At 36.7% G+C, this 15,459-nt stretch overlaps 1 protein-coding gene and 1 pseudogene across 2 annotated transcripts in view; both read left to right on the top strand.

The window, feature by feature from the left end:
- LOC123598969 (lymphocyte antigen 75) overlaps positions 1–15,459 on the top strand; it is a 135,432-nt gene that overhangs the window by 27,083 nt on the left and 92,890 nt on the right. For both annotated transcript variants that reach the window (XM_045479962.1, XM_045479961.1), the window contains exons 7-13: positions 557–748; positions 2,064–2,221; positions 4,572–4,682; positions 5,248–5,336; positions 5,482–5,651; positions 8,137–8,336; positions 10,401–10,543. In XM_045479962.1, coding sequence (XP_045335918.1) covers positions 557–748; positions 2,064–2,221; positions 4,572–4,682; positions 5,248–5,336; positions 5,482–5,651; positions 8,137–8,336; positions 10,401–10,543 — 1,063 coding nt within the window. The remainder of the gene's footprint in view (positions 1–556; positions 749–2,063; positions 2,222–4,571; positions 4,683–5,247; positions 5,337–5,481; positions 5,652–8,136; positions 8,337–10,400; positions 10,544–15,459) is intronic.
- Positions 2,547–2,713, top strand: LOC123600063 (annotated as a pseudogene).

Here is a 15,459-nt window from a genome sequence, read left to right as displayed (position 1 = left end):
TCTAGTAGAGGGAAAGAAAGAAGAGGTCCAGAGAGGCCCTTTCCCTCCAGTACTCTTTCATGTGTAACTCTTTCATGTGGAGTTTATAAATGTTTTACTCTGTTTCTTAAATCTCTGTATGTCTTTGTTCAACAGTGAGCATTAATTCACATCCCCTTGCTAATCTGACCATACACGAAAGGAGATTGGACTAAATAACCTCTCAAATTCAGAGACTGGAGGGGAACCTAACAAATGCCATAGCAAGGAAGAGATTTGTCAGCAAATGGCTTATCCCACACCATTCTTCTGTCTACTAGGACTAAGGGCAGTCCCTCCTCAATGAGTCAGAGCCCAATCATGTAGCACATTTGTATCACAATAAAGTCATATCATTACCTGTATCCCTATAGTCACTCTTATGATGCTATGTAGAATGAGACACCACATAAATCCATGTTCTTGTACTATTTGACATCACGTTCCCCAGTTTTCCAGAATCCTGATGATGTGAGAAAGAATTTAAAATGTTATTGATGTATCTTTACTGGAATATATATGGATGCTTTTCCCCCAGATGTTTGGACATATTCAGATACACACTGTGATGCAGGCTGGATGTCAAATAATGGGTTTTGCTATCTTCTGGTAAATGAAAGTGATTCCTGGGATAAGGCACATATGAAATGTAAAGCCTTAAGCAGTGACCTCATCAGCATTCATTCTTTAGCAGATGTGGAGGTGGTTGTCACAAAACTTCATCATGGGGGTAAGTTTTTAAAACATCCTATTTGAAAGGTTTAAAACATTCTAAGGCACCCCTAATTTTAAGACTCTTTTTTTGTTTAATGTTTATTCATTATTTTAGAGAGAGAAAGAGAGACAGAGAGACAGAATGTGAGCAGGGGAGGGGCAGAGACAGAGAGGGAGACACAGAATCCGAAGCAGGCTCCAGGCTCTGAGCTGTCAGCACAGAGCCCAACGTGAGGCTTGAACTCACAGACCGTGAGATCATGACCTGAGCCAAAGTCGGATGCTTCACCGACTGAGCCACCCAGGTGCCCCCTAATTTTCAGACTCTTAGTGGGAATGAAAAGCTTACAATCATCCCTACAGATCAGCACTGTCTAACAGAAATTTCTATGATGATGGAACTCTTTTATAATCTATGCTGACCGATACAGCAGCCAGCCACCAGCCATTTGTGGCTTTTGAGCCCTTGAAATGTAACTGAGGAACTGAATTTTTACTTTTATTTAATTTTAATTAATATACAATTAGCAACATTAGCAAGTAGCTACCAATTTGACTGTACAGGCAGTGATTGAGTAATTTCCCTCTTCTCATAAGATAAATACTATTTAAGTTGTTCCAGATGCTTAAGTGATGATTATTTCACTTTTGTAATTATTTAAAAGCTAAACACTGAAGAACAAAAAATACACTAGACAGGCAATATTATATCCTCCTCTTAGGATTCACTAATCACAATAACTAATAATAGATACCTATTCTGTATCAGCATGGTGCTAATTGTTTTACCTGGGAAGGCAGCATAGTCGTTCCAGGGCAGTGATGGACATCACTCCTATTCTAACTGGAGTATCTATGATTGTATTTGTAGAATTTCATTATAGGTTCCCTTGCTATCCAAAAGTAGACTGTTCTTATGAAACCTTTCATAAACCAAAATGGCATAAAACGAAGAAGCAAATACAATTTCATAGAAGTGAAAATTCTCTTCAGATTTCTTTCAATTAGTGAAAACATGTACATATGTTTTTTGTAAAAGCGAAGTTGTGGAAATCTGTATACCCCATAAAGCAAGGTTTATCTGGACCTGATATCAGGAGCTCCTAACCTACAGATTATAGCATGGCTGTTCCACCGTGTGCTCTGTCTGCATAAGTACCCTAAAAAGCACTTGACTCCTGGCCTTCCTAACATCAATATTTTAATAGATTAATTGTAAATACCATCGAGGCTCTTAAAAGCCTATTATCAGAATGTAAAAATCAGTTACAGTATACATACTGAAGTATGTAATTGAGTAAAACCAAATAAATAAAACATTTTTCTTTTAGATGCCAAAGAAGAAATATGGACAGGTCTTAAGAACAAAAATATACCAACTTTATTTCAGTGGTCAGATGATACTGAAGTTACTTTAACATATTGGAATAAGAATGAGCCAAATGTTCCCTACAATAAGACTCCCAACTGCGTTTCCTATTTAGGAAAGGTAGGAAAACTTCTGTGGTTTATTTATATTCCTATTATATACTAAATAATAATATTAAGATGACTTGGGTTAGGATATTTGTGTATAAGCTGGGAAAGAAAATAAAACGTAAGAGCCCTGTAGATTGTCTTTCCAGTAGCTACTGGAAAAAAGAGGTAAGTAAAACAAAGAATAAATAAGCAATCCTCTTCCTGTCTAAGAGTATCTGCTCTGGTCTGAAACAGATGAAGAAAATCCTTTTAGAATTCAATTCTTCCTGTGTCATATTGGTTCTAATAAGCTCTTTCTCTCTGGACCATCATTATGATATTTAACATAAAGTCACATCGCTTCTCGGCCTTTTGGCTAAGATCAAGTGTAGTAACATAAAGTCACAACTTAAGCTGAGAAATACCATCTTCTGAATTCATGTTCAGATTAAGTTTTACATTAATCCTACTTGGAGAGTGAAAAAATATTTTTATTTAAAAATTAGGTCTAGGGGTACCTGGCTAGCTCAGTCAGTAAAGCATGCAGCTCTTGATCTCAGTGTTGTGAGTTCAAGCCCCACATTGGGTATAGAGATTAGTTAAAAAAAAAAAAAAAACTTTACAATAAATAAATAAATGGATCAGTAAAATAAAAAATAAAAATTAGGTCTAATGTTTTTCAGAGAACATCTTCCGTAGAATGCTTAAATATTTATTGATCATGCTTTAGTTAAGAGTCCAAAATAGATTGTGTGTTGAGAGAAAAGACGTGTATTTCTATACTTTGTATCGCTTTCCTGGGGACTCCTAATTGTTTAAGAGGTTTGTGTCACCCAAACTTCTAGAGAGACTTAAGTAGAAACAATAAATGATATGTATATTTAGAAGTGTTTCAAGAGTAAAGATGTATTGAGAAAGTTGTCAAAGATTAATTTAGAAGTGTGTCACATTTGGTGCTGTTTAAAAGGACATTTAAGATATCTTTGGTAGAGTGTCAAAGATAGAAGTGAGGTTCCATAAGCAAGAGTAAACTGATAGCATATCTAGATAGCATTCCAGTGCTTAAAACTGACCCTTATCACAATTGACTTATTGAAATTTAATTTGAAGAAAGCAGCAACTTAATAATTAAGCAAAATTAATCAGAGTAGCATATTTGAAAGAGAACTTTGAAATCTAGGCTGAAGTAGAGTTGGAATAAAATTTTGATTCTGTAATTCTTGGAGAGTAGCTGTTCTAACTACCATTTACACATGAGGAAACTGAGACAGCATGGGTGATTGATATGTCCAAAAGTTTTTAACCCATGGGCAAACTTTGGCCATACATATGGAAGAAGACAAGAACACTGGCAACTGTGTGTAGGCTGAGTTCTTCTTTCCTCAACTTCTGTATTAAATGTGCTTTGATGGTTTTATTGTTCATCTTAGAAGAAAATGGAATTCATCTCCACTATGAACTTGAGATGGTTCTGAAATAACAGACTGTAAGCCATAACCTTGCAGGCCTGTTCAGTAGCATTTCCTAGGAGTATGTTCTCAGATTTAGTCATTCATTTATAGTCATCTTCTTTTTCCCTCCCTCTTTCCCACCCCACCCCTTGCTCACAGTTTTGTGAGAAGAAACTATCTTGATTTAAAATGAGTTAGATTTCTTGGGGCGCCTGGGTGACTCAGTCGGTTGGGCGGCCCACTTCGGCTCAGGTCATGATCTCGCGGTCCGTGAGTTCGAGCCCCGTGTCGGGCTCTGTGCTGACAGCTCAGAGCCTGGAGCCTGTTTCGGATTCTGTGTCTCCCTCTCTCTGACCCTCCCCCCATTCATGCTCTGTCTCTCTCTATCTCAAAAATAAAATGAGTTAGATTTCTCAAATTCCACATATGAGTGAAATCATATTTGTCTTTCTCTGGCTGACTTATTTTGCTTAGTATAATACCCTCCAGTTCCGTCTATGCTGTCGCAGATGGCAAGATTTCATTCTTTTTCATCACCGAGTAGTATTCCATTCATGTGGGTGTATGTATATATAAACATACACCACATCTTCTATATCCATGAGGGAAGGGAAGGAAAAATCAGATAAAAACAGAGAAGGAGGCAAATCATAAGAGACTCTTAAATACAAAGAACAACTAAGGGTTGATGGGGTGGGGGGTTGAGGGGTGGGAGAAATAGGTGATGGGCATTGAGGAGGGCACCTGTTGGAATGAGCACTGGGTGTTGTATGTTATTGATGAATCACAAGAATTTACTCCTGAAGCCAAGACTACACTGTTTGTTAGCTAACTTGAGAATAAATTAAATAAATAAATTAATTTAGAGTTCAACTCTAAACATATGGCAAATAATTTCTCTGTGGAATTTTTTTTTCTATTTTTAAAAAGCTAGGTCAGTGGAAAGTCCAATCATGTGAAGAGAAACTTAAATATGTATGTAAAAAAAAGGGAGAACAAATGAATGATACCACTTCTGATAAGATATGCCCTCCAGATGAGGTATGTAAAATCCCTGTATAAGTTTTTCTAAGCAGTATTACAATTTCTTGGCTAAGGATGGTAGGTAAAACTGAAACAATTCAGACTTGGAAAAATAGAAGAAAGGACTACCTTCTGTTCATTTATGTTAGAACAAATCAGAGATCAGTGAATCATAACATTTTGGCATTCTTACAGAAGAAAAAACATTATAGGAAAAGGAGTTACCTACTCATGAATTTCTATAAAAATGTATGTGGTTACAATTCTTAATGCTGATATCTTTACTTTCCCCCCATTTATATTTATCCTGTTCAAAAATAATGCGACCAACAACATTATAGTATGATGAGCTATGCCCTAGAGGTAAAGAGAATTAAGACACACTGTCTGTCTGACACAGGCTCACACTCTTGTGGGAATTTTCTGTGAAGTTGTATCCTACCTTCATCATGTGAACGAGTTTACTGGCCATGCCCTTAATTTCTCTAAGTGTGAGATTTTATTAGTGCGGCAGAACCTTGCTTGTCAGAGCAGGGACATCAAGTCTGAAAGACAGTGTGATGATATTTCTCCTTTGATTTAGGACTGGAAAAGACATGGAGAAACCTGTTACAAGATTTACAAGGATGAGGTCCCTTTTGGAACCAAGTGCAATCTGACTATAACTAGCAGGTGTGACCATCAGGAAACATGTACTGGTGAAATTTTAACTCTGGGTCCCTTTGCTAAATAAACTTCCTAAGAAAAAGACGCATCTTCAATTTATATAGTAATTCAGTCGTAAAAAACACCTACTGGTTTGACTCCTGTTTTGTAGATTTGAGCAAGAATACCTGAATGATATGATTAAAAAGTATACTAACTCTCCAGGAAAATACTTCTGGACTGGCCTGAGAGATACAGATTCACATGGAGAGTATAGCTGGACAGGTGTTGGTGGAGTAAAGCAAGCTGTAACCTTTTCCAACTGGAATTTTCTTGAGCCAGGTGAGTGCCTTAGCCTTTAAAGTAATGGAATCTGACGACTAGTGAAATGCAGTATCCCTCCCAGATGTGTTCTTCACTTACCTTGGAAATGTGAGGAAAACGATAATCTTCAGGATGACAGTCTATCTGTGGAACTATAAATAGAAGGAGTGAATATGTCTTCCTTATTAAATTCTTGTGAATAATCTAGTAAACGGAGCTAAAAAACTCAGTTCTTGGAAACTACCTCTAATGGCTCAAAGCTAGAACCATCAGTGTGAGTTTTTTTTTTATCTTTTCCATGTAAGTCTCAAACAGAATCTAGAAGCTTCATTTTGAAGTGTTTTACATTTTCATCTCTCTGCTTATTTCTTTCTCCAAAATTGAATTTATGTTTCATAAAAACAAAATTGTGTTTGTTTCTATTATTCCCAATGTGTGGGAATTAAGGAGGCAATATATTGTACTTATTCTGAAAGTTAGTTCATCCTTCTTTAACCAGCTCAAAGCATTGAGCATAATTAGCCATAGAATCAAAATGTTTTGAACAAGAAAGGACTTCGGAAGTCCCTTCTCATTTTATAGTTGAGAAGACAAGAGACTTAGAAAGGTGACTTACTTGACAAATGTTACCTGGTTATTGACTTGCTAAAATTCAGATCCCCTGATTTATAATCTAAAATACGTTTTTAAAATACTTTTTTAATGTTTATTTTATTTTTTAATTTATTTTATTTTTTTATTTCTTAAATTTACATCCAAATTAGTATATAGTGCAACAGTGATTTCGGGAGTAGATTCCTTAGTGCCCCTTACCCATTTAGCCCATCCCCCCCTCCCACAACCCCTCCAGTAACCCTCAGTTTGTGCTCCATATTTATGAGTCTCTTCTGTTTTGTCCCCCTCCCTGCTTTTATATTTTTGAGAGGGAGCGCAGGGGGGAAAGGCAGAGAGATTGGGGGACAGAGGATCTGAAGCAAGATCCGCACTGACAGCAGCAAGCCTGATGCTAGGCTCGAACTCACAAACTGTGAGATCATGACCTGAGCTTAAGTCTGTCGCTCAACCAACTGAGCCACCCAGGTGCCTCTAAAATCTTTTTTAGAGGATTTTGGCTTTCTATAAGACTGCAATTATAAAGCATCCAACTTTTCTCTCTTTGGATTATTTGTATTTTTTTTGTTTTTGTACAGTGTGATCACTAAGATCACTCTTTATAATGCAGTAATTTGAACATACGAGTGTATAATGACACACAAAATTTGAAATAGATTCTCGCCACCATAAATGTGAATGGTATGGATAGCAAAGTCATCTTTTCACTTCTAGAAAATGGAGGATACAGGTGCCAATCCTGGTTAAATATCACCTTAAATTATAATGTTCTAATATATAAAACACCTGGGATTTCTTTTATAGACATTCAGATATCTTAGGGTCAGTGTCATAATCTTCATAGATAAGCCTTAATGATTGGAGAGATGCTCAGAAAGTAGTTACAATGACATTCTCTCAGTCTTTTGGCCAGAAAGACTACCATTAAGCTCTCTTTACCATAATTACTCCCAGCTGCAGCCAGCTTGGTCCATCATGGAGAAGGCATGGGTAGTGGGCTGAACAGGGTGGGGAATAGCACATTCATTCAGGGCAACATAGCATTTTTCTCCCAGTCCCTTGTTCCAATTGCTGACCGTGTATGGGACATTAGACAATGCCTGCTTCGTGGAATAGAAATTGGGCCTATTACTTTCCAAACTATGCTCTTCTTATCTTCTGCCCACGTCAGGCTGTATGGTGTAATGTAAAAGGGAGCATGGCACTTTTCAAGTGCTGACTCTACCACTCACTAACTATGGTTATGGCAAGTCACTTATTCTTTATTTGAAAAATGCATCTGATAATACAAACTGTTGCTTAATGTTGTGAATAAATAAAATTCTGGCTGCCATAAAATAAATAGTAAACAACTGTATGTTACCAAACACCTCCTCCTACCTTTATTATACCAGCTCTTCCTTTGGATCTGAATCTGAAAGAGTTTTGTTTTGAGGGTTACTAAGTTGCCTTAAAACTGTTCAAAGTTGTTAAGCTAATATGAATATGAGCCACTTAGGCTACCCTGAGCAGCATAGTGGTTTAGGGTACAGCTCCACATACAGAACTCCTGGGCTTTAATTCTGGATCAACTACTTACTAACCATTTACTTGAACAAGTCACTAATCCTCATTGTACCTTAGTATGACAACAGAACCAATCCTGAGGTTTGTTGTGAGGACTGATTCATTTAATCCTCTTAGAATAATACTTAGGAAGTAATATACACTTCTCTTTATTATCACCATTGTCATCATCATCATCATTATTATAAACAATACATTTCTTTCGCCCATTTTCTTTTATATTCTTTCTCCAAACCTTGGCTCAAATAAAGGGTAAGGACACTAGAAAATGTTTGGACTTTAATTTTCAAATGTAATGTTTAATTAAACTTTCTGTTAACCCCAGCTTCTCCAGGTGGGTGTGTGGCTATGGCTACTGGAAAGTCTCTTGGAAAGTGGGAGGTAAAGGACTGCAGAAAATTCAGAGCACTTTCAATCTGCAAGAAAATAAGTGGGCCCATTGAGCCTGAAGAGGTAGCTCCCAAGCCTGAAGCCCCCTGTCCTGAAGGCTGGCATAGTTTCCCCTCCAGTATTTCTTGTTATAAGGTAAAGTAACATTTTCATTCAATTCCTCAATGAGGTTATCTTTCTACTATCCTAGTCCATATCCTTGTAGAAATTATGCTCCTCCCCAGACACATATGTAACCTACCAAGATGTTTGGGAGCACCATTGAACCTTTGTTATGAGACAGCTCATCCCCACATAAACTCACATCCTACCCAAAAGAACAAGGCCTGGGTGCCTGGGTGGCCCAGTTGGTTAAGCTTCTGACTCTTGATTTCAGCTCAGGTCATGATCTCACAGTTCATGAGATCGAGCCCCATGTGGGGCTCTGTGTTGACAGCGCGGAGCCTGCTTGGGATTCTCTCTTCCTCTCTCTCTCCCCTCTCACATGCTCATGCCCTCTCTCTGTCAGAGACATTTGGAAACTGATGTTTTCGGTGAAGGAGAAAAGTGTCCAAGTATGACTATCAAAACCCTAACAATCTAATGATGCATTTGGAGGAGTGAATGTTGCATGATTTCTTTATCTATCATTTTTATGTTATAACTCATAAAAGTGAGATAACATATTAAATGACCCTGCTGTCAGTCAGAACTGGCTCTTTCCTAGTGTTCTTTTGTTCTGAGAAGTTGAGTAAGCTACATGCCATCCTGACGCTTTGCTTATGATTCTCCTATCTCTCTAATCCTTGCTGTCAAATGAAGAATTCTGTCAGTTCTTACAATTAAAAAAAATTATTTTAGGGCCCGTATCAGCCAGCTGATGCTATCCCCAGTGACTATGACAACAAACATTTAGTCTCATGTTCACAGATCTCTGGGTCAAAAGGGATTGATTGTTTTGGTTTAGGCTTGAATGGTCAAGCTCTGCTTTCAACTGTCGGTCAGCTGTGCTAGGCTCCAGACTCTGAGCTGGATATGCTGCCCTTTGATCTGGGTCTCAGACTTGAAGGGACAGCAGCTGTCATGGGCTTGTTCTTCTTATAGAAAATGGCTGGAGCCTAAGAGGCAAGCCTAACCATGTAAGCACATTTCAGGCCTCTGTTCACCTTACCTCTACTAATATGCCATTGATCACTGCAAGTCACATGGCTGGGCCCCAAATTAAGGTATGGGGAAGTATTCTTCCCCAACCAGGAGGTCAAGGCAAGAATGTACAGTTATATCACAGGAATTGAGACTGAAGAATTAGGACTAATAATTCAATCTACCATTGTATCATCTCCATCTCTTTTTTTTTTTTTTTTTTTTTTGAAACGACTGTGGTTACTTTGCCATAAAATTAGTCATCACAAACCAAAGAAATAGAAATGGCAAGTTTTGTTTTGCTGACTTCTGTCAATGTTAGACCAATGCAGTCAGCCCTTTGATTCATCTTCATCAGAAAATAGGCCTGTACTTGGGCAGGTCTCAGTGTATTATGTTTATAATTATTATTTTTAGCACATTTCTCTGCAGAAGTCCACTCCCAAAGTATTCATATATACCCTTTATAGCCTTACCTGCTGGTTCAATTTATTTCTCAAGGTCCTAGCAAAGCAGGAGACTATGGTGTCTTGTTGGAGCTGTTCCCCATACTGGCTGAGGAAGGTCATCCATCTGGCACCTGGGCTGCCCTTTAGTTGACATTTTCAGCGGGTCCTATCTGTGTCACGGTGTATGTTTTTTACCTGTTTTTATCACAGGTAAAAATAAAAACATTTTCCTTTTATTATTACGCCTATAAGAATCCATTTCATAAGCCAACACATTTGAATTTACGAAACATAATAAATGAGCAAAGGTAAAAAAAGAGACAAACCAAAAACGGACTCTTACCGATACAAGAACAAACTGACAGTCACCAAAGGGGAGGTGGGTGGGGAGATGAGTGAAATAGGTGAAGAGAATTAAATAGTGTACTTATCTTGAAGAACACTGAGTAATGTATTGAATTATTGAACCACTACATTGTACACCTGAAATTACTATAACACTGTATGCTAATTATATTTGAATTAAAAACTTCATAAAAAGAGCCTACCGTTTAGCCATAATTAATTTTGAAATTATGAATACTTTATGATTATGCCACAAAACAAATTAACATTGTATTTTGTTAAGCTGTTTCATATAGAAAGAATTGTAAGAAAAAGGAACTGGGAAGAAGCTGAGAGGTTCTGCCAAGCTCTTGGAGGACACCTTCCTAGCTTCAGTCATATGGATGAAATAAAGGAATTTCTTCACTTTTTAATGGACCAGTTCAGGTAATACTTTTAGAATGAGATCTTCCATTCTAAATTTGATGTCCTCCAGTCAGAAGTGACATGTTTTATTTTCTAAAAGAGTCAGTGCTTAGCAGTCATTCAGCATCAAACATTTTTATGTGCAAGACAGTGTGAATGATTCAAAGGTGAGGAAGATAGACTCCCCATCCTTTATGTAGCATGACCAAGTCCAATAGTGGGGATAAGAAAAGTGTGGTGAAAAATCTAGCACAAAGATAAGGAGGGGCCATGGGAATGCTAAGGACAGATGAAGTGCTTTGGGGAGGTATAACTGGGAAAAATGTTATGAAGAAGGATGGATCTTGGAAGGTGAGGCAGTATTTTGAAAAATAAGATAGGAGAAGGTGTCAGAGACAACAGAACATTAGCAAACTTACTGAGACCAGAGGGTACAGATACAGTCAAGGAGAAATGAGCCATACCACTTAGTTGGAAAATGAGATTTGGATATTAAAATGGAGCATCCTTGTTCGCCAGGGAAGGAATTTGACCTTAAGTCAATAAGCAAAAAAACCAGACAACAATATGTGTGTGTGTTTGTGTGTGTGTGTGTGTGTGTGTGTGTGTGTGATACATAGTGTGAAGAGAGGAAGAGAGAGAGAGATTGAAAGATGGTAGGTACATGCAGGGCAAGTAATTCGAAGGCTATTACAGCCCTCATGTGGAAAACTACTTTGAGGATAGACAGTAAGAATGTGAAAATAGGAAAGTAATCAGAGGTGTTATAAACACAGAATCAATAAACCATTGCAATTTTGATGTTATGATGGAAGGATTTCCGGATGATTTTTCTGATATTCTAAGGACGATGTGGAGAAATAATGGGCCAAGTGATGCTATCAAAGCAAAAAAAAAATTTCTCTGAAGCTTTGGGAGCAATCATGAATATGAGGGCCTTCAACTCCACAAATTTATTTTTTTCTTCCCTAAATTTATGAACTGAAAAGAAGACCCAAATCTGTAAATCAAGGATTTAGGGCATACCAGGCAGAACCATGTCAAGATTACCACTTGGACATACCTTAGTGAATACTTGCCTTATTATTTTGACTCAAACAAAAACCTCAAAGAAAAACAGCAAACAAACAAACAAACAAACAAAACAGGTACCAAAACACAAAATCCAACTAGCTTTCTTCTCTAGGACATTAAATGTAAGAAGGCATTTTAAAGCTGACATTTATCGGGACGCCTGGGTGGCTCGGTCGGTTAAGCGTCCAACTTCGGCTCAGGTCATGATCTCACAGTCCGTGAGTTCGAGCCCCACGTCAGGCTCTGTGCTGACTGCTCAGAGCCTGGAGCCTGTTTCAGATTCTGTGTCTCCCTCCCTCTCTTCCCCTCCCCTGTTCATGCTGTGTCTCTCTCTGTCTCAAAAATAAATAAATGTTAAAAAAATTAAAAAAAAAAAACTGACATCTATCCTGAAACTAACTTTATACTGTATGTTAACTAACTAGAATTTAAATAAAAACTTGAAACAAAAAAACAAAAAAACACCTGACATTTAAAGAGTTTTGAGGTGGAAATGTTTGTAATATATTAATTATAGTTCTCAACTACATTACTTTTCATTTGTGAAGATTATAATTGATATAACACTATAGCTTCTTTCTTGAAAAAAAATTTAAAGATACATTCCAGCTGAGAGATGAAAAAAAATCAAGAACACATGAATAGGTAATTTATTTTAAAAGAATTTGAAGGAAGAATATATAATGTAAAAACAGCCCCAGTCTACATAAATTATATATATATAATTATAAAAATAGAAAGAAATTATTCTAAATTCTGAAAGAAACCTAAGAATATTTTAACAAGACCAGGTGTTTAACTCTATTTATAAATAAAAACTGGGATATGCTGAGATAAATGGTGGTAAAAAATGAAAGCATAATAAATTCCTCATTTATCTAGAAGTCATATTTAGAACCATAGATTATGTACATTTTTAAAACAAACTGTGTTCATCTACTGAATATGTAATGGATGAAAAAAGGTTTATATAGCAAACTGTAAAAAAATAAAATAACAAAGCATGAAATCCAATAAAGCAAGGTGACAGAAGACCAAATTTATCCATTATCAGTTATATTTATGTCCAAGACTGCAAATTTGCTCAATAATGATATTCGATAATATGCTGTTGAAAGATACCTCATGCAACTCTTGCCATTCTACCCAGCCCAAAGAGTATAATGTTATTTTCCCAGAAGGAAGAAGCTACAAAGTATTTCAAAATAGAAAATTTTGATAAAAATCTGTATTTTTAACACTTCTTTAAAAATTAAACAATAGGACATGTCTTCATATTATAACAGCAATTAGTTAGTCCTGAGGAGCCAGTGACCCACCAAGATAGGACATCACTCTTCAATTTATGGTGGTCCCTAATTTATTACTTCTTGACTTACTTTACTTATATTCTTGTCCCATTTTAACCTAAATAGCAATTTAGTTAATGATCACGAACTTGATACCACAAATAAAATGGGAAAATTAAAAGAATGAGCAAAATTATATTGTGTAAGTGTGAACAAAATCTAAAGTCACAGTATTTTTTTAAAAATTTTTTTAACGTTTATTTTTGAAGGAGAGAGAGACAGAGCGTGAGTGGGGGAGGGGCAGAGAGAGAGGGAGACACAGAATCTGAAGCAGGCTGCAGGCTCTGAGCCATCAGCACAGAGCCCGATATGGGACTTGAACCCACGAACTGTGAGATCATGACCTGGGCCGAAGTCGGACACTCAACTGACTGAGCCACCCAGGTGCCCCCTAAAGTCACAGTATTAATATTAGATAAAATACACTTGAAGTAAAAATGCATTGAATGGGGAAATGAGATCTATTTCATTTTGAATAAAGGTACATTCTACAATGAAGTTATAGCAGTCAAAAACCATTACACATTTAAAAATAATAGCATCAAAATATATAAAGCAAAAATACTATATTAGTGAAATTGTCCAACAGATAACAGTAATGGGAGACTTTAACATTTGTCTCATTCATTAACAAGTGAGACAGACAAAAAGGAAATAATGTAGAACATGTGAATAGTATAATTAAGGTTGATTTAATAATATCCTCTTTGTTCCTACATTACAAATTCCATATATACTTTCTCTTAGAGCTCGTTGACTGTATCACTTACAATAATTGATCTAATAGGCTAAAAAGCAAACCTAAAATTACTAAGTGATGAAATTATACAGGTAAATAAGAAGTGAAGTCAAACCCTTTTGTGGCAAAAAAATAAAAACTGTATAAATGACAATGACAACACTCATTCTGAAATTCATGGGATAGAGCCAAAGCTATAGTTGTAGGTACATTAATAGCATTAAGAGCTTTAATAATTGGGGTGCCTGGGTGGCTCAGCCAGTTGGGCATCTGACTCTTGATTTCAGCTCAGGATGTGAGATTGAGCCCTGTGTCAAGCTCCCGTGTCAAACTCTGCATTGGGCTTTGCTCTGAGCACGGAGCCTGCTTGAGATTCTCTCCCTCTCCCTTTTCCCCTGCTTGCACTCACGCTCTCTAAAATAAAATTTTAAAAAAGAGCTTTAATTATTAAATTAAAATAAAGAAAATAAGCATTCACATAAAAGTAAAAAGAAATTTCAACATAAATACAAGGAAACCATAAGAACCAAATAAGTAAATAAATACATAAAGAGAGAGAGAGAGATTTAAAATGAAGCTTTAGTAAGGGATTATAAAACTTACTTCATGGAGAAATTTTTAATTGGTAAGACTATGCATAATTCTATGCAGTTACAAATGAAATTGTTAAAATAAATAGTCTCCAGGGAAATACAAATTAGTATACAATTGATTTGATAAGTAGAAATCCAATAATTCAATAGCCATGAAAGAAATGGAAAAAGCTGACAAAGAATTTCTTCTAAGAAAGATAGGAAGTATAAACATATGGTTATATATACGAATTTCTTTACATTTTATTTTTTTATTATATGAAATTTATTGTCAAATCAGTTTCCATACAACATCCAGTGCTCATCCCAAAAGATGCCCTCTTCAATGCCCATCACCGAATTTCTTTACATTTTAAAGCAGAGATCATTGCCTTGTATTTCAGGAGTACAAGCAAGAGCTTGTATTCCATTACATAGAAACTGATGCAGGCATCAGGTTTATTTAACAAACTAGTCTAATTCTGATATCAAAGACTATCAACAACAGCACAAGGAATTACAGACCAACCTCATGACTAGACTTTAAAAAGTAAATACTGGGGCACCTGGGTGGCTCAGTGGGTTGAGCATCTCACTCATGGTTTCAGCTCACGTCATAATCTCATGGTTGGGGGGTTTGAGCCCCACATTGGGCTGTGCTCTGACAATGCAGAACTTGCTTGGGATTCTCTCACTCTCTCTCAAAATAAATAAATAAATGTTAAAAAAAGAGAGGGGCACCTGGGTGGCTCAGTGGGTTAAGTGTCCAGCTTCAGCTCAGGCCATGATCTCACGGTTTGTGGGTTCAAGCCCTGCAAGGGGCTCTGTGCTGACAGCTCAGAGCCTGGAGCCTGCTTCAGATTCTGTGTCTCCCTCTCTCTCTGCCCTTCCCCCTCTAGCACTCTGTTTCTCTCTCTCTCTCTCAAAAATAAATAAATGTTTAAAAAAAACTTTTTAAAAATCAAACAACAGCAAAAACACACACCATTGTGTTTTTCTCATTAAAGAAAGGGAATTTTCACTACTATGAGCTGGAAACCTGATGTAAAATACAGTACATGTGTTCCATAAATACTCACTTACTAAGCATCTGTTGTAGAAGTTCAGGCATTCTGGACTTCATTTTCCAGCATTAGGAATTAATATACAAGATTTCATTGCACACTAACCTGAGCTAATTGGGATATACAAACTCTTAGTTTC

The sequence above is a fragment of the Leopardus geoffroyi genome, chromosome C1 (genome assembly GCF_018350155.1).
Source record: "Leopardus geoffroyi isolate Oge1 chromosome C1, O.geoffroyi_Oge1_pat1.0, whole genome shotgun sequence".
NCBI classification, from domain to species: domain Eukaryota; kingdom Metazoa; phylum Chordata; class Mammalia; order Carnivora; family Felidae; genus Leopardus; species Leopardus geoffroyi.
Note: the sequence above shows the minus strand (reverse complement) of the source record. Positions and strands in the feature narration are given on the sequence as shown.